The sequence below is a fragment of the Bemisia tabaci genome, chromosome 2 (genome assembly GCF_918797505.1).
Source record: "Bemisia tabaci chromosome 2, PGI_BMITA_v3".
NCBI lineage: Eukaryota > Metazoa > Arthropoda > Insecta > Hemiptera > Aleyrodidae > Bemisia > Bemisia tabaci.
The window spans coordinates 64,429,416-64,449,196 of NC_092794.1; the positions used below are offsets into that span (position 1 = coordinate 64,429,416).

The 19,781-nt window shown below is 36.4% G+C and overlaps 1 protein-coding gene across 4 annotated transcripts; it reads right to left on the minus strand.

The window, feature by feature from the left end:
* Positions 1–282: 282 nt before the first annotated feature.
* LOC109039598 (uncharacterized) lies at positions 283–19,572 on the minus strand. Of its 4 annotated transcripts, none has more exons than XM_019055155.2 (12): positions 19,414–19,572; positions 16,470–16,865; positions 14,966–15,130; positions 13,919–14,147; positions 13,195–13,433; positions 11,607–11,677; positions 9,810–10,084; positions 8,391–8,602; positions 6,680–7,573; positions 5,532–5,869; positions 4,137–4,428; positions 283–3,451 (listed from the first exon to the last, which is right to left on the minus strand). In XM_019055155.2, the coding sequence occupies exons 2-12, from the start codon at positions 16,752–16,754 to the stop codon at positions 1,523–1,525; spliced, it is 4,929 nt and encodes a 1,642-aa protein (XP_018910700.2). In that variant the 5' UTR covers positions 16,755–16,865; positions 19,414–19,572; the 3' UTR covers positions 283–1,522. The 4 variants fall into 4 exon arrangements, with proteins under 4 accessions (XP_018910700.2, XP_018910697.2, XP_018910698.2 ...); XM_019055152.2 differs by having other exon boundaries at positions 13,189–13,433; XM_019055153.2 differs by lacking the exon at positions 19,414–19,572 and adding an exon at positions 19,115–19,400 and having other exon boundaries at positions 13,189–13,433.
* Positions 19,573–19,781: the final 209 nt, after the last annotated feature.

A 19,781-nucleotide genomic window follows, 5' to 3' on the forward strand; every position in this document is an offset into this window, starting at 1 on the left:
TAATGATGCTGAATAAATCATGTAAGTAGCCAGGAACAAACGATAGTGTGCATAATGTTTGTTCTTCTTCTGAAATACGGAGATAAAAACAATTCTTGGCAGCATGGTATTTTTGGGTAAAATGTCATTGCAAAACAATTTCGACAAGAAAAAAAAAGGTTTACTTATAGAAAGTATATGATGAAATTCACGATACAATCAAGTATGAAAGTAACTGATAGTGAGAACTTCAGTATTTTAGTTTCAGAGACTGGGCTAACCATACATCATTCAACAATGTCATTAATAATGAAAAGAGATTTATTTGAAAAGAAAACAATATTTACAGAGTCAGGAGAGAAAATTCATATGTACTTATATCTTACATTTCATTATCAGCTTTTAAAATTATATACTTAGGGCACTCACACTTTTAACAATAAGCATAAATGTGGAACACAACACCATATGTAGTAATACAGTATGTACAATAAAAAGAATCAAGAATTGAATGGGAAAATAAATACATTTACATTGAGAATAAATAGGTATGAACATCATAAGGTAAAACTTGCTTCCATGAAAAATTAAATAAAATGAACTTTCCTGGTGCTTCAAAGCAAATAAAAAAAGAGATGACTTGTGACTTATAGTAGGTAAATAGACTTGTATTACTTACAATATTAAACATTGAAGGGTAGAATAGCTTACCTAAATGGTTAAGATGTTTCTACTCTTTGAAAAACTGTTGGACACTTGCCTCCTTTTTTGCATACGTGAAACTACAGGTTTCGGGGAGGAACAGGATTTTGAGGGACTTGGCAAATAAAGTTACTTCAATTCAATTCACATCTGATGACTCAAACAGAATTAAATCAGAGAAAAATAGTAAAATTATGACACATTCAGTCAAAATTACTATTGTCAATCTAATATGCATGATTTAAAATAATGAAAATTGACAAACATCACTGCAGCTAACAGTATAGAGAATTTCAGATAAATAAAATAATGAACGGGTGTCAAGATTTTAATATATGTTGAAATTCATTCATTTCGTCATAAAACAAAGGCTGTTGCATTAATAATTTGTCATGTAAGGCTACTGATTTGTTGGTTATGAAAAATGTCCCCCTACTTTTTTTTTATCTCACCCAGACGTATTGCAAAATATGCCACACAAGAGACAGCGACACTGAATAGGAACCACATTATTCTGTTGCACTGCTGCTTGAAGACCCAAAGTGTCTGATGTTTGTACGTACTTTTTTTGTTACATTATGTTGATGTTTTTTCAGGAGCTAAATTATGAAAGCGAAAAAAATTTGCTCCCAACAAGAATTGGAGTTCAAATAACCCTTCTTATTCAACCTGCAAGGACAGATTGGGACAGACCAAAACGTTTTAACGAAGATAGCTAGCTGGTCATCAATAATGGGCTAGGACGACAATTTGCTGTATTTGTACATCAAGGAGCTTCATTAGGAGAGCAGATTCTGAGTAAAGAATGTTTGAAAGAAAGTATACAGCGCATTCTTTCACTTCACTCAACTAACTGAAACTCAAGGCTATTTAAACTAAGATTATGGTCATCTGTCAAGTGCTTCTGTAGCGTTTGAATGTGATCAAAATTAGAACTACAGAATGAGCAATGATAGATAAGGTTGGCATCTTCATTCACGATTGGATGCGGTGGCATCTCCTCCTCATACTCTTCACTTGCGTACTCATCTTCTTGTATGACCACAGATTTTGAGCTGAACCTGCCTGATGGTTTACTTTTTCCACCGGTCCTCGAATAACTGGGACCAGCACTGTAGTGTGAGGATGAAGCTGCATGATGACGAGAGTTGACAGAGCGACTTTGCGGAGTCACATAATCATCATCCGAGTCATACTTAGGCACTGGTTTTCTAGGACTCTTCCTGGGAAGTTTGCTTTCACTTTCAATATGAGGAGGACCTTCAAGATTGCCAAACCTGCTGGATTCACCACGTTTTGGAAGTACGCTCCCGCACACATGATTCATCATCACCTCCCAGTCGGAGCTTTGGATCTTACACTTGGGACAACAATATGAGCCAGGGTTTGTTGCATCTTTGAAATGGTGTTTCGAGTGCTTCGAAAGTTGGATGTAAGAATCATACTGACTGTCACAAATAAGACATTGATAATCTTTGTAAGTTTCACTACCATGGGCGAGTGTCATATGTACACGGAGGTCTTTGAATTTCGCAAATATCAAACCACAGTTTTCACAGCGGACAATAGGCTTTTTAGACTTGGTTACAGTATAAGCGAGCTGCTGGAGTGAATCATTGCAATACTTGACGTGTTTTTCTAAAAATTTCTCGAACATGTAACCACGCCCACAGCGGGTACAATGGAAAGCAAATTTATCATTGTGTTGCAGTTGAGAATGAAGCTCTAGTTGCTTCAGTCCAAGGAAAGCTTCTTTGCAGTGCTTGCATTGGAATTTGTCGACAGCATGAACTCTTTCATGCATTTTCAGTGAGCAATCTGTATCATATCTCTTACCACAGGCGCCATTACTACAGACAAAGTTTCCATCACCACTACCTTGGGAATAATGAGCTTTTAAAAGTTTGGCAGAACCGAACGTCTTGTCACAGTAGGGACACCATGTGGCTCTTTCAACGCCTGGCTTCGGCCTTTTCCTCTTTCCTCCACATTTCGCTTGGTGATTAGTGAAGAACTCAACGTCATTGTAACCACATCCACACTTTGAACATTGGTACGTGCATTTGTCTGCATGAACCTTCCTTTTATGAACGTAAAGGTTTATGAATCTTGAGAATTTATGCTGGCAGAAATTACACTCATATCTAAAATCGTTCTTGTGTTTATCTTCATGGACGTTCCTGATTGTGTGTGTTCGGAAACTCTTTTCACAGAAGCGACATTTGTAAGGTTTCAATCCAGAGTGTACTGATGCATGTAATTTCAATCTCTTACTATTATGGAATGTTTTACCACAAATCTGACAAAGGAAGCTCTGGTCTCCATGCAAGTTTCGTTTGTGAATCTTGCAATATTTCTCGCATGAAAATTCTCTTCCACACACATCACAAATTGTTGGAGTTTTGGTGTGTGCTGTTTCCTTGTGCTTGCTCAAATTGGTTTTCTTCTTGAAGGTTTTCCCACATTCTTCACAGGTATAAGTAATATCATGCGTTTCGAGGTGCTGGTAGTACAAGTGTACTTTCGGGAAAGTTGCTTCACAGTGCTCACAAGTATATACAGATCTGTCCTTCCTCATTGGTTTGCATTTTGTCTCATGACTCCTCAAATTGATTAAATTAAGGAACTCTGTTTCACAACCTTCGCATTTGTGAAGAATCTTATCATGGTAGTATATTTCGTGTGTAAGTTTCAGAAGCCTGGATGAAAACCATTTTTCGCACGTCGGACATTGGGTACTTCCATAGGACTCTCCACACGATATATCTTTCTGCAAAAAAATTAAAAACCAAACAAAATTAGAGAGAAAAAATTACAGGAAGTCAACAAAATTAATAATTAAAAGCAAAAACCATTACATTTCATGTTGATGTAAATAAAGAGTTTTGAATTTTGAGTTTGAAAAAGATTCCTGCCATAATAATTCGGGGGATTTATGACAATATGAATCATTTCACATTTGATTCTGTGGGCAGATCATAAAAATAACGTGAACGCAAAAAAAAAATGCAACAGAAGCTTGACTGAATTATATTCACAATCATTGTTCATAGTTTATGTAGTTATGCATAGAACTAAGTTTTTAGTCGATCCATAGCACAAGTTTCATTTTGGTACTTAACGGCGACTAGCTTTTTTTTCCTTGCTTTTTCCTTTAGGAAAATTGCGGAAATTTCAGACGAAGTTGTGTTATGGTTCTCTTGAAAAAAAGTAAAATGGTAGTGTGAAATACTTAATGCGTAGACATTTTTTTTATGGGGATAACCAACACATGTACAACTTGATTGAGGCATGACAAACATTATTTCAATCGAAATTGATTTTGTGCATTTTGTTTTGAGAGCAATATTTTTCCTTCCAAAATTGATTCTGTGCATTGAAACATATGCTGTCTTGAGAGCAATCTTTTTCCATCCAAACTCAGAAACTAAGAAAAAGAAATAACGTGAACCCACCAATTCATCTTCTGGATGGGTTTTGCGATGTCGTAAGAACATGGTTATTGAATTGTGTTTCTGGAACTTCACTCCACACAGCGGACAAGATTTTTCCAGGCCTAGGTGGACGCTCTTCACATGGCGATCGAGGGTGTTGCCATTCACAAAGATTTTACCACAGATATGACAGTTGTTTGGATCAAACCCTTCTGATATGTAGCCATTGAATGAAAAATCTTTGAAGTCGCTTGATGTGATGCAAACAGTTGAGCCATCTAGCTGCTGCCTCAGGTGTTGGCGATACAATTTTCTGCAAGAGCAAAAAATATTTCTGAAATAAGTATTAAATAGGCACCAAATTTTTCATGAAATCAATGTGAGTACGTAACGCACTCATACTTATCGAAGGAAGCATTCTTGATAAAATGCTCCTTTATGACAGATCTGCTCCTTGACATGTAATTTGTACTAACATAGAGTTCTGAAAGAAACCACACTTTAGAAAGCGAACAAGTTGTCATGATATGGTTCTCAAAGACCGTTCATAAAACACATAATGCTGAAAATCGGATGTTTTAACTCCACCCTCTTCCTCAGGACGCATCCATTACATAAGTTGGAACCCCCCTAATGAAAATTATTTGACGTTTACTTTGACCCCTCCTTCCCGTAAATTCGCATTTTGTGATGAATTTTGGATAAGAAACGCTACCTTGCGCCCATTTTCAATCTTAGATTTTCAAAAAATGTGTTTTGACTCGTGTAATGCAACCCTGAATATTCCTTCTTCTCCTTGTGAGGCACTCAAACACAGACTTAGACCCTTCCTCCTAGAGCATAACGTAAATCCTGAGCAGTCTTTTGGACCAATATGGCCTAAAATTTTCGGAGTGACAATATTTTGGAACACAGGGTTTGCAGTCATGTTTTGTCTCTTTCAGGTAGGTTTTTGACATTTTCTTATGGTCAATTGTTAACCATATCTGCCTAGTACTTTTTATAGTTTTTCACAAACAGCAAAAAATCTATTGATTCTATAATTCTAGATAATAAATATTTTAAATTCTTGAGTCTACTCCCTGAAGGGCTTTGGGAGGATAGGGGACTTTGGCGGCTAGGTGACCCAGAACGCCAGAGAGCGCTATAAAAGCGGCTTTATACATACAAATTCTTGAGGATTTTTTCCCCATTCAATCCCTGTCATCTAGGCCTGTTTCCAACAATCTATTAAAATTTTAAGGTGCAGCATACATTTGAGATTTTTTTTTTTCATTTATCTCACACTGAGATTTGGATGCGGCTCATGCTCAAAAAAATACTGTGCTCCACATATGTTGTACTACCTACTCTGTCAACCCTGTTACCGAGAAAAAAAGGAAGTAAAACTTAATATAAGCTGATAAAAATCCTTACTTTGAGGGGAACGTTGTTCCGCAATTATCACACAAGGTCTTTGTGTCACAGTACAGTAAATGAGAACCACGAAGTCTAGATGGGATTATTGCATCACATTCATCACATTCTGTGGAATTGATCTTGAAGCATTGATTATAGTGGAGTTCAAAGATAAAGATGGACTTGAAATATTCACCACAGAAGATACAATTGACGGGTGAATTGGTCTGCAATGCCTTTATTTCCTCTGATAGATCAACTTGGACACCATGCTTTAGCATGCAGTTATAGTAATGAGCCAAGTAATCCTTTTGTTCATGAAATTGCTCCTCACAAAGTCCGCACTGGACAATGAGCTGAAAAAAAAGAGAGAGAAAAGAGGAGAGTTAAAAACAGAGTAACTCCATTGCGCTTACTCATAAAATTTCTGGGCGAGCGAAAACGATAGCTTTAGCACACACAACTTTTTAATGTTTGTAAAAATCTGATACTTTAACGAGAATTTCTAGAATCTTACATCTTGTAAGTCGCTATTTTTCTGCCTCAAAGGATGAAACACCAGCCGAGCATTTAAAATGTTCATTATATTTAAAACTTTTTTTATTATTTGAATTTTTTCACGTCACTGGTGTGTTAAGTAAGAACATGATCTGGAGCAATCAGGGATAGCTCAAAGCCTAAAACACGGCCAAGTGAGTTCTTTCTTCTTTATAACATACATAATATGTCTACAATGGGAATGTACAAACTTGCCAATGCTTTGAAAACTAATTTCCTAAATTTTCCAGTTATGACATGATAGCTTGGTGTATAATCACTTCTTTTGAAGAAAATTTTGAAATCCTTCAGTGTCATTGTGAACAAATTTAATTAAATCTCTAGGAATTGATTTAAAAATCCAAAAAACTATTCCATGAAAACTTCTGGTCAAAATTATGATCAGCCATTTGGGATAATTTCGCAGAAAAAGTTGAGATGATTATAACATTCCAGGCAGGTTATTTCTATTTCATTGAAACAGTTGAGCTATTTTGTATGCTCCCTGATTCTGCTAAAATGAGAATGTTTAATTTTTCCTATGCAGTGCCAAAAATTACAATTTCTATAAAACACAACATTTATTATTTATTTGAATGTTTTAAAGATAATTTGACAAACTGAATTACCTTCTTCTGTGATTTTTTCTTGCAGACAATTCTGAGCAGTTCCGGATTGTGGATACAACCATGAGTGACAAACAGAGGATAGTTACTGAATTGATTTTTGCACACTCGGCAATCATACAAGTGATCACACCGCTCCATCTCAACCATGCTTTCAAACTTTTTTCCACAAGTGGAGCACCCAAAGTTATAGACTTTCTCAGTCTCTTCACTTTTCGTCCACTGATTTGTACGATTGAAGTCCACTCTGAAGTCTCGAATGAATTTGAGGGCGAGTGAATTGGCATGAATTTTCTCATGATGCAGGTACTCATTCCAGTCGGTAAACTGCTTCTTGCAAATGGAGCAATTAAAATTATGAGAGCAGAAGAATTTATCTTCTTCATCGTAGAATTTTTTATTGCACGTCTCACAATCCGTTGATTTCTTTTCGTGAACCTCACATTCATGTAGTATCAGTTCATCTTTGGAAGTGAAAATCACTCGACAATACTTGCAGCGTACCATGTGATTAGCAACTGAATGAGCGGTCAATTCTTGCTCTTTCATAGTTTTATTGCAGAAGCAGCAAGTTGTCCTGAACGGCTTCTTGGGTGGAAGTTTGGGGGCTGCTGGTTTTGGACTTTTTTGTGGTTTTTTCTGTGGATTATTCTCTAAGTATTGAAGAACTCGATTCTTCTCCTCTTTTAACATGGTGCTGATGATCGAGTAAGCTCGGCGACGAGTGACCTCTGTGAAAGAATCATTCATCAGAGAGAAATGATGAGGAACCAGTTTGTTGTTTATTTTTGAGTAGTAAACAACATACGTGACCAGCATGACACCTTCATCTTCATCTTTGGTTTCTTCACCTTCATTTGGTGTTTTCAAAATTTGTATTGTGAACCACCTCTTAATCTGGAACAGATGTAATATAATTAAACAGATGTCAGGAGTTTCAAGGTTAATTTTTTTCTGCATTGCTTAGTGCTATGGTGCATGTTGAGAATATGTTGTACTTGGCTTTTTTTTCACTATTAGGTACAAAAATAACAAAAAATTTAAAGAATTACAAAAAAAAAAAAAAAAAAAAAAAAAAAAAAAAAAATGAGAGTAAATTATCTAAATCATGACATAACCCAGTTGTGAATTTTACTCGCCAAATTACACAGAACTTTGATCTCTGTGCAAATACTCATACTTATTGAATACAGAGCTTTTTTTGCCGAAACACCTGAGTCCGATTTAGTGAATTGATATAGACCTAGTGTGTTGAGACTATGCCTTAAACAACATACCTATGCTGCCGTAATGGCAAAGAGAGCAGTAAGTGTCAAATTTTCAAAATGGAAAAATTTGTGTGTTTGAAATAAAATCGGTTGATTTTAACTCATCCAAACGATTTCTAAGAGTCTTTCGGATGATGGAAAGCAAATTTGACAAAAAACGGAGGCTTCTTTCAGTAAAATTTTCTGGTAAGACATATCTGAGTCTGTTTTCTGAAAAATTCATTTTTGCACTAGCTACTCTCATTACGATCTTGGCAGTATGTGTATACCTTTTCTTGGTTTGATGAGGAAAATAATTAAATCAGAAACCTACAAAAATTGAAATAGGTACGAACGTTCATTCGGAAACAGGAATTTTCTGAAGAGCCAAATTAAGCGACAACTTAAATTTTGATATTGAAGAAAATTCTATGACTTTCATGCAGGGAGACTTAAAACTTGCGTACCTGTTCTGTCTGAAGGGATTCTGAAAACTTGGCTAGCTCTTCATCAGGATTGACTCCAGTTCCTTCATTAGTGGAGACTATTTCATCAACTTGATCATTTCCAGTTATGCTAGGAGTTTCTGATTCCTTGATGACTTGACAATCATCGTCTGCGGGGTGGTTTTCTACATCCATACTTTCAGATAATTTTTCAGTAGTTTGGGTCTCAGTTCCTGAAAAGGAGAGCACAGTTTGTACAAGACTCCAGAAAAATTTGTAGATTGAAAGAGGGTGCCTGGTTAAAATAAAGGAGAAGAGAAGGAAAAAAACTTTTTTGGTGCAGAGGGTGCGCGCAGGTCAAGAGTTGATCACTAAACAAGATGCAAATCTAGGCATTCTGGTGCATGTTTACGAGCTAAAACCTTACGTATAACATGATTTTTTCAATAAATAAATGAAATTAAATCCAACAAAGATATTGATAATTCTCAATGCATAAATTCAAACTTCTCAAAAAAAAAAAAACAAAAAAAAAAATCTACTCAAGTTAAATTGCACACTAAATGTTATCAAGAGTTTTTGCAGGAGGAAAATATGCCAGACTCAATATAAGTGCTTTGGCACCACTTTGGAGAGCACATCGGGAAGGAACACTACTTATTCAGAAACTGTTGCCAAACCATCGTAACGCTCGATTTGATTTGCATTCACTAATTCACACTAAATCACACTCTAATTCTTCATGTGAGCGTACAATGTAAAGTTTCCGTAATAAGTACTTAATTAAAATAAACTAGCTTGAGTCGGAATTAATTTCAGCGATTTTTATTGCATATAGCGGGTTCTGCGTCAAATTTGAAAGAGAAGTCATACATCAGAATGGTAATATTCATACCTAGTCTAGGGGTCCATTCTAAAATTCTAAAAAAACTAGATCTGTCGAATCAGCTATCATAGGTGCAAATATACTTCAGTGTCCCTAAGATTGGCAGTTTGTAATATAAAGCATTACCACAGTAAGTATTAATAATGAGCTTGTTTAGTAATTTTTTAATGCTTGCATTTTGAAAAGTAGAGAGTGGACTTGGTTCAGAGAAATTTTCTTGCATTATTGTGAACGATAAGAAGTCATGACAAGAAGAGTTCAAAGTTGTATATTCTGAGCCCTTATTTGAACGTGTATTGCCGAAAAAGCCAATGTGGCATTCAAGAAGTCAATCCTGCTGAGGGTACACTTACAACTGTGAGTTTCCTCAAGCCATGTATTGATAACAGCTACACGAACAATAAATTGCAGCAGAGAGGATGTAAGTACTTGAATTCTCTCTGCGCCTCCCTCTTCATATTTCGGTCATTATTTGATTTTTGCAGCTTGTTTGTATTTTAATCTTATTCCATCAATTATCTGGTAGCAGATGACCTATTTTCAGACACACTTACCTGAGGGATCAGTTGTATTGTTAATCTGTTGGTTTGTCTCCGGTGGTTCGATGGTGTCAACAGCTAGATTGATAAACTTGGGCTTGTGGGTGTTAGTTTGTTGCTTTGACTTCTCTGCATCCTCGTCGTTGACTAGAATGATATACACAGGTTCATCTAGCTCTTGGCTTGTGGTATTTAAAATTTCCGAAAGATTCAACAATGTCCTGTTATCTCGTGAGTTTTTGTCCAATTCAGCCAGAGCCTCAGTAGCTATATTCTTCACTGCATCAGCTCTGCAATATGAGTTCAATTCAATCATTAAGGAAGTATTCTTTTAAAAACAGAGTCCTTGCATGTAGCATAGATTTTTTATTTGCGTGACCGTGCCATATAAGAGACAATGACAGGATGGAGGTACGGTACTGATGCTGAACTGTTATGGTACTTAGTTCCTGAAGGGTTTATGGTTAGATGGAGGAAAATGGCGTTTAGATGCCATAGAAGGCTACGGAGTGCTATGAAGCAACATGTATATATAGATTAACCATTTTTTCTTAAAGTTTGCTGGAAACATGGTTTTGTGAAGGTGAAATCAGTTCAGGTCCGCCACAAGGAGGGGGATACAGGGTCCATGATACCGGGGCCTATGATACACTACTTCGAATTCACATGTAACCCTTGTCAGGGCCCAGACCTTAAAACGACAAGGGCTCGAGATGGAATGTGGCTGGCGTGAATCAGTTCATTGCTAAAACAATGTCACAGTTTATTGCTGATGTCACTGAAGTATACGGAGGATGAATGGGGACTAGGCTGACTTAGATCCCCTTTTATTAGGTATCTTTGTAGCAAGATGCTAGAGATGGCTTTAAAGAAAAGTAAGAGTGATCTTCTTTTTTTCTGCGCAGATGCTAATTTTTGGACTTCTGCGCAGTTACACTATCCACATGAAAATGTCTGTCAATTTGCGACAATGCATAGAATGATAAGTTCGAATTCTGTGCCATTGATGTGAAATGGCGCTGATAGTGCACCGGCTAGGGCTCGAGAGCATTAAAACCTGAATTGGGATCTGCATTGATGACAATCTAAAATATGGAAAAACAGCTACCTTTTATCGCAAAGAAACAATTCTGAAAATCGTAAATTTTTCCCAGGCTCAACTAATGATAAAAATCTAAGCTTGAAGAGAACTGAGCTTGATTGGTCAAAAAGATCTAGACGGAGCAAAAAGATCGGACCTCTAAATTTAAAGTGGATGGCCCAATATTTTTTTACCTCTTGCAGCCGTTTGAGATTTTTAGGTAAAGCGTTGCATTATTTTACTTTCCTTCCAAGAATTTCAGTTGAGGAGAGTTCGGTGCGGGCAAAGAAATCAAGCCTACCAGGAGAACGCAACCAGTTTGGCTCTTATTGAAGCATATCATGTGAGAGTAGCGGAACAGTCCTGATTTGAACCACGTTTACTCTGCAGTGCCATGGAGCCATAAAAGTGAATTTACTCTCGTTTTAAAGTAGGCGATTGTTTTGATCCAAAGCAGTTACTAGTCATACAAATAGTTGGGTAAAAGGTTATTTGAATGTAATTTTCATCCACAAAGATCAATTTCCCCAAAGATAAATGCATTGTACATACATGAATGGATGTAACTTTCCTGACATTTTGTGATCTTTAGAACCTGATTATATTGCCTAATATTAGCCTATACATATTGACCTGATATTGCTTTCAACCTATCAGTTCCAAACAGAGAACTTGGTGTATGAAACTAGTTGAGAGTAAATGCAAACCAAAAAAGCGAAAATTAAACTTACTCTTCCAGAGTTTGGATTTTTGAATTTGAGAAGAAAGCAGGAACGTTGGAAACGTTAGCTCCAGGCGAAGTCTATTGAAACAGGGAAAAACAAAGAAAAAATATCAGTGGTGCGGTACAAGTCAATGGATGTGTCTGCAGTCAAGGCCAAAAAACATCACATTTAAACAAAGTATTATCAGTTCCACAGTTAGTCTTTGTTTTTTTCCATTGCAAGCACCCTGTTGTACAGATCCAAACAATCAATAGAGAGTATTTTCAAATTGAGTTCGATCAATGAATAACTAGGGCATGAGTTAAAAATTTCGCTGAGTAAATGGAACAGTATTATCTAAAGCTGAAATTGAGTTATACAGAGTGATTCAAAAGTCCTGCACCACCCCTAAAACCTCTGTAGTTCTTGCTTTTTTTAATGCTGGTCCCTTTAAAATTTTTGGGATTCCCTAAAGTCGTTTCCTTAGACCTCGGATCACTCACAAAATGTCAAGTCTCTATCTCAGTTACATATGTAGTTCAAAAGTTATAGGGGTGATGCGTAGTGGTGATTATGCAGAGCTTTTAAATCGCCCAGTATGATTTTTCAGTTCCACCACTTGATTTCTTTGCCATTTTTCATTGAATCAGCTAATCAATAGGTAAGAGGCAACTTCCTTGGAAGTCAATGACTGGTTGATCATCTGATCCAATATAGAGTGCCTTTATAGACAGAGTATGGCCATTTGTATCTTTTTACTACAAGAAAGCTGTTCCGCTTTTTGATTGGTCAATGAGTAAAAACTCATTTACTCTCATGACTCAGGCTTCATGATGCTCTTACGGCCGTAAATAAACAAACAAGATGGCGGCTCACCGAAACATCGATAAGAAGCTAAATTTGACAAAAATTTCATTTATACGCCTGTAACAATTTAAACTAGCATATCTACGAATAACACACAAAAAACACATGAAAACATTGTTAAATCGCCTTTCACCTTTATCACAGGAGGATGTGAGATGTGCATAACCTCAATCTTGCTTGCTGATAACAGCCATCTTGTTTGTTTATTTACGGCCATAAGAACAACCTATTTTCTTGCGACCAATGAAAAACCGGAACAGAAATGGCCATACTCTGTCTATAAAGGAACTCTAATCCAATAAAGGTATAACAAAGAAATTAAGTGACCCAATCAACCAATTACAAAACTATTTTTCCTAACTTGGATCGCATTTAGCAAAAAGGAACTAGCGTGATTACAGTGTTGTCAAAATCGTGTAACTTCTTCCTTTTAAAAATACTCAATATTAAGTGTAGTATTAAATTTTACACAATTATTTTCCTGTAAAATTAACAATTTTTGGTAGGAATAAAAACTATTTGCTATTCTGAGGGATTTTTTTTAGATAACTAATTATGAAAAAGCAACAGTTTTACAACACTGTAATCGCGCTGGTTCCTTTTTGCTAAATGCGATCTACATAGTCTTGTCCTAACCTTAAGATTGAGACTTTTCAACAATCACTCTCTCTCATGAAAGGTTTGAAATTAAGTAAGGTGTTTAAAAATTCAGTTATGAGCAAAATAGTGGTTGAATACTTACAGAGACCTTCTTTGGTTTTAGATGACTGTATGCATGGTCATGCGAGAGATTCTGACTTTGAGACTGATTGGTTGATATTGGGGCATGTTTTGAAACTAAGGTGGTTGATCTCTTAGTCGAATTTCCACCAAGGAGAATTTTGTGGAGATTGGCTTTGAGACAATTTTTGACAACTTCTTTTTCCTCATTATCATCATCATCGATTTCCATTGTTTCCACAGGGTTTGATTCCTCAAAGACATAGTCTAAAAACAGGAGAAAAAGAAGTTTAATTTATTGAACAAATTTTTTTTTTTCATTTTAAAAATACTTTGATATTGTAACAAGTAATAATGAGAGAAAAAAGACATAATTATCATGAAAGTTTGGGGATTATATGAGATAATTGAAACTTTTAGAAAGCAAATTTACGTCGACTATGAATTGTCGATCGTTAAATGAATTTTGACAAGTTATCGATTCAGATATCAACGCGAAAATAATCAGCCTGATGTGCTCACTTTTGCACCAACAAAAAACTCTCTGACTCTTGAGCGTTTACCCTACAGAGGCTGATATGAGATTACAACTCAAAAGTAGTTACGCAAAAAGCAGACAAATTTTTAATGAGTTCATTAGGTGTGATTTACAGAATCTACTGATGAAGATTTCATATCAAAGTCATTAAGAGCTGCATGGCCAAAGGCTGGGTGCAAGATTCTTTGCTTTAACTAGGAGCAACTGTCTTTACCTTCAGTGGGAGATTCATCTCCCTCATCATTCTGTTGGTTTAGCGAGATTTGGGCTTCAGCTTTACTCTGGTTCAAGGTCTCTTGTATCTTATCACTTTCAGTATAAAACCGACCATGTATGGAGCTACCTTTCCTCCTTGCAGGAAACCCAACAGTTGCGGCTAGGTGAGGAGTTTCCCTACTTCTTGGCAACCGCAAATGCAATGGTGTGTACGGTTTTTCTTCTTCCTGAGGAGAAGGCGTGGACAAAGGAAAAACACTTATTAATCAAGGTTGCTGCTAGAAGAAAAAAAGGCAATGCTGTTGCAAGATCCAGAAATTACCTGGAAAACAGGTGTTTCTCCAATAAAGCTTTGAGAGAAATGCATTTCCCTGCTTTATAAAGCTTAAAATAGCTATTATGACTGAAAGAGGAGGTTTATGGTTGAAGGTATTGAAACAATGTTCCTCATTGGTCTGAAGTTTATGGCACCATGTAAGGTGACAACCTATGGTTTCCACCATCTTGAATCCAATGTAACAAATCCACCATACAATTCAAATCAATGACTACCGACTTCATTAAAATAAGTAAACAACTCGAATATTCACTTCGAACAACAATAATATTGAAAGCACAGTCGAGTTAGGTTTTTCTTTCCTTTGAGAATTTAATATTGTTCTATGAATGTGGCTAGCTTGCGTAGGGAGACAGCTCCTGCAATCAAATATGGGTGCAAGTCACTAGCTCCTAGTTGATATATTCTGCTCGAAAATTGTCAGAGTATCTTTTATTCATATTTCCTTAAGAATTTTATACAAATAAAGCAAATTTGAAATTGGAACTTGACAACATTCACTTTTCTTACAATAAATGAAATATTAGCGGAGATTCTCAGACACTACATTTTAAAATTGTCTTTCTAAACTAAGACACTGAACACTGCCTTAGTTTAGAAAAATGTAAAGTTTTATTTCAAAGATTAACTTCTTGTTAAATTCATAGGAAAAACAAAAATATTTTCTTAAAGAAACTGGGACTGAAGGAGATGGATCTGGAACCTTACCTCCTGAATTGGGTCCAGGAATATTGAAGTGTCTTTATAATCTTTGTAGTGTTGCAATAAGCACGCTTCTGTGAGATAACATCTGTATGCAAGATCATCAATGGTTTGCAGGGTTCCCAAACACTCGAGACAAACATTTAGCGGTAACACGTCATATTTATGGACCTGAGAAAAGAAATTATATTGAATATTTATTAAATACCATTAAATGCAGTAAATGCTATGAGATTTTTGTTCCATAAAAAAAAGAGGAAAAAAAGAAAAAGACCCAGATGCATGGATTAGAATTGATGCATTCAAGAAGAGGGAAACATCGGTGAGATTTTACAATTAATTTTTAACACACTCAAATAAATAGGTATGTTGTAGTCAAATTCCAAAAACCAGCGAGAAAACTCTGATCCAACCTAACCTAGCCAAACTAGAGTTGGTAAAGTACATTGGACTGTGGGATTTGACAAGTCAAATCGTCACATTGCGAAAGGACCAGGATTTGGTATTTGACTACAACATAAATCTAGGTATCTGCGTACAGTGTGATAACTAATAGTCTCACGGAAATGAAAAATCATCAAGAGTAAAATGAAAACAATTAATTTAAGATCATTTAAATGTAATAGCATTAAGCTATAGGAAAAATATGTTGCAAATAAACAAAAAATAAAATAATATGATGTGCAAACAAACTTGTCCAGGTTCAATGAGTAGACTTGAGCGTAATCTAATCCTGGGACCTCAAATACCGAAGGCCAGCATAGCAACATTATCTCCTGATTAGAGGAGAGTGCATCATCTTCGTTATTGGGCTTTCCTGTTACTTTACTTCACTGGCAGAGCAGACCAGCCTGTATAAGGCCTGCTCAAAGATCCAGTTATTAAAATTTTCTGTATGCTCATGAGCAAGACCCACAAGTGGACAGAACTAAGCGCCAAATTGAGTTCCTTTTGAGGATTTTTGAATTCCGCATGGCGCGTTCTGTCAAACGGAACTAAGCGCCATGGAAAAATATTGCGAGTATAGGATGTAGCGAGCATCGCGTTCTATAACACCCGCCAATCCAAGCCCCCTTCTCCCTTCCTCCTCCTAGGTATGGCGCTTAGTTCCGTTTGATAGAAATACATCTAAGTATGCAAACAAAGGACAAAAAAATCTAGTAAGTAATTCTCTGGGTAAAACAATCACTTGTATTGATACAGCAGATTGAGAAGTTTTCTTTGCAAGCCTAGTGAATGGTTGGAACTTAGGATAAAGTGAAGACCTGCAGGCTGAATATTGAAACTATGTTAATAAAAACATATACAATAAAATAAGATGAAGCACTGTCTTAATCAGGCAATACATTGCATTACAATGTCTTATCAAGCAGCAATAAACTTTCAATAAGTGGCTCGATTTTCAAACTCATGCATCAACAAGTTGAGAGATTAGCCCTGGTCACTGAAAAAGAGGAAATCCTTTCTCCTGGGGACCATAGGTAGACAAACGAAAGAATGAAATACTCACCGTGATTGGCATATAAGTATTCACAAGCTTGCTCAGGGTTTCATCGGTTTCAAAAATTTTGCAGCATGACTTTTCTTTCAATCCACATATTCGACACTGTCCAGAGACTAATTTGTCAACGGCAAATCTCTGCTCAATTCTCTTTGAAAATGATGGAACTGCTTCAGTGTATTTCAGTTTTACTTTCTGAAGAATAACATCTCTATAGGAAGATGATTTGGTGTCTATTACTAATGATTCTCCGGCAAGATTTTGGTACAGCACTGATTTTGACGATTTCGCCATCTTGTGTTGTTCAATATCCTATGATCCTAGGTTGAAGTCAGCAACTTGATGCACTACATACTGCTTTCCGGTTATCGATCTACTCATAACCACTGCCAAAGGGAACTGAATCTGAAAAATAATTAATTAAGGCTAATTAGTAACTTGAAACAAGATAGAAAACTACAGTAACATTTACCTAGTTTCTTCTTAACATGGATACTTATCAAAGTATTAAGATAGGACTTGTATTAGAAAAAGGATTTTTACTTGTAGCTTTTTGAAAAGGTAATGTTTAAGTTTTACTACAATTTTATTATTAAAAAAACTAGTGTTTTACATCCACATTACCTTAAAAAATGCTGGCTTTTAGGACACAAGAGGCGGAAAAAGAGAGCATTGGATGATTAGTGGAGAGTGTTCAGTTGAAAATATGAAAGTTCATACTTCTTAAAACAACACTTTGTTGGAAAAGCGAGAGTACATTTTAAATAACGATAGCAGATAGCCCATGACTGTAAACTCTCATATTCTTTAGATGTGTTAACACATAAAAAGCGGGCGATTCAGGGAAGCGATGGTATTAAAAGTAAAACAAGCTTTTCTTCAACAACACAGGGAATGTATTGTTGGGAAAAGTATTGTTCTGTGTTGGGTAGGAGTATAAAGGCTTTTTCACCTCAACAAGTCAGTTGCACGCGAGAGATACAGCCAGCTGAATACCCATGGTAGAGATAAGTTTGCTCAAAAATCTCGTTGGGCACATAAGAAATGCCTGAAATCTACTCCTTAGCAAACAATCCATGTGGTTTATAACATGCTTAATCAAATTTACCGCATCAGCGTGCAGTTTCTCTTGATGGTCGGCTGTCAGGTTTGTCTCGAAAGAGAGGCCTGGCATCAATAATAGTGAAGAGAGAATATCAAATTCGAATGCGATTATTTGAATATTCGAAACTTTTCGATGGCAATTATTTGAGAAATCAAATCTTGCGATTTCGAATACTTTGAAGCGAATATTAAAATCTTTCCGATCATTCCTCCGATTTTATATTCTTTTGTAACGGTGCTCTACAAATATAACACAGTGGTAGAACAAAGCTTGCACAGGGCTCTATTTTTCGCTCTTTAGGAAAAGTATTTCAACACGATGGACTTTTATGAACCATACTGATGGTAACTTGGACTCAAGGAGATGTAGGTCCGTACTGAATGGTTTGCAGGTCTAGAGAGGAATTTTTTAACCTCGTAATTTCGAACTATAGGAGAGGAAGTAGTAGAAAATCGCGGTTTTACCTTTGCCAATATTAATCGAATAATAGTCGCATATTCGAATACTCTCACCAACAACATTCGATTGTGATGCGATTATCTCGGTGACAATAATTTGAATATTTGATTATTGAAATATTTGACCATCCCTACTTAATAAACAAACAATCTCAGGAACATATCTAAACTCTCCTTGCATGAGATTTCAACTGATTCAAAGCTTTGGTTTTTGCAAAATTAAGAAAAAAAAATAAATAAATAAAGGAGAAAAATGCTTGAAAACAATGGAAATCATGCTATAGAATAAGTTAGTGGAATCATTTGTTTACTTCTCTGCTTGTGCAACCCTAGTCAGCGGTGACTGAGAAAAACTGCCTGCAGACACAGGAGACTTGAAAGAGCGTGTTACACGCTGCGGCAGATTACGCCCTAAGGAATGGATGTCAGACTTTTTCAATGTGCCCAATGTATCTACGTGCGATTTCACCCATGTAGAGGATATTTATTCGGCTGTGCAACGGACGCGTTCTTCGGAGTATCAAAGATTTTCCACATGGATATAAATACGACCTATTTTTTTGCTTTCTGTAGGTGTATTTCATAGCGTTACAGAATACTTCAATTAAGGATAAATGGAGAATCATTAAAAAATAACTTGAGTATCTATCTTAATGGCAGTGATGCTACTTTGGTTTCAGCCAGAGAGCGACATGTCACTATGATAACGAAGGAACCTGTGTTCCTAACTATGATAATTCAGAGATGTTTCCAAATTACAAGCTTGCAGGCTATTACAATGATTTTGAACTTTAATATTGCACTTCATCCTCGTACGAATACCCGCAGGACCATATCTGCCACAGCCTTAGAGACATTCGCAATCTCATCAGAGATGACGGGAGTACATGGGAACAGGATCTGAACTCTTTTGAGAGATCTCAGTAAATATGAAATAAATAGTATATATATGGTCACAGTTCTTCATCCATAAATGCTGGTTGGTTATACCCGATTCATGCAAGCGCATAAACATGTTGACTCCAAATTAGTAATGTCACTAACCTAACTTAATGGGAAGAATGGGATGTAATTAGGAGCAATGTACATACATCAGGAAAGCTTTCTGAGCATCGCAAAGCAGTTGACAGGTCAAGCGGATCAACAAAAATACCGCTCAGAGAAACCCAGCATGGGCATGGGTATTCAATGCTTTCAAATTCATTTCATTTATGAGGGTTGCAAGTTTGGTGGTTCATAGTAGGCATCACGGAGGCACAAATTTCGAGCTACTAGGAGTCGCTGCGTCCGGTGAATCAGCGAAAATCGGAAAGATTCACTGCAGGAAGAAGCTTATCTAGTTTGAGTAAACTATGCAAAAGAAGATAAATAAACTTTTTAATCGACTTACGTGATGAGGTTATCACTTATCATACAACCGACAGAATAGTGCTACATAGAGAGATAGAGTACCATCGCCATTTTTCGACCGTTGGTGGCTGGGCCTGGAGAAGCAAGATGGCGGGATTTCAACGGGCGCGGTACACGCTCTGTGTAGGTCAAACAGAGTTGTCACATTGCTATTAAATTAACTTAATTGAAAAAAGATTGAGTGCTTCTAAGCCTTTGGGAGGGGGGGGGGGGTGCAAAATGTCTTGATAAAATATAAAAATCTCATCTCGCCTCCCACCCCCCCCCCCAAAAAAAAAGAAAGCAAATCAGCCTGGAAAAAAGGCGACAACAATTTTACAGGTGGATACCGGGACCGGGTGATATTTT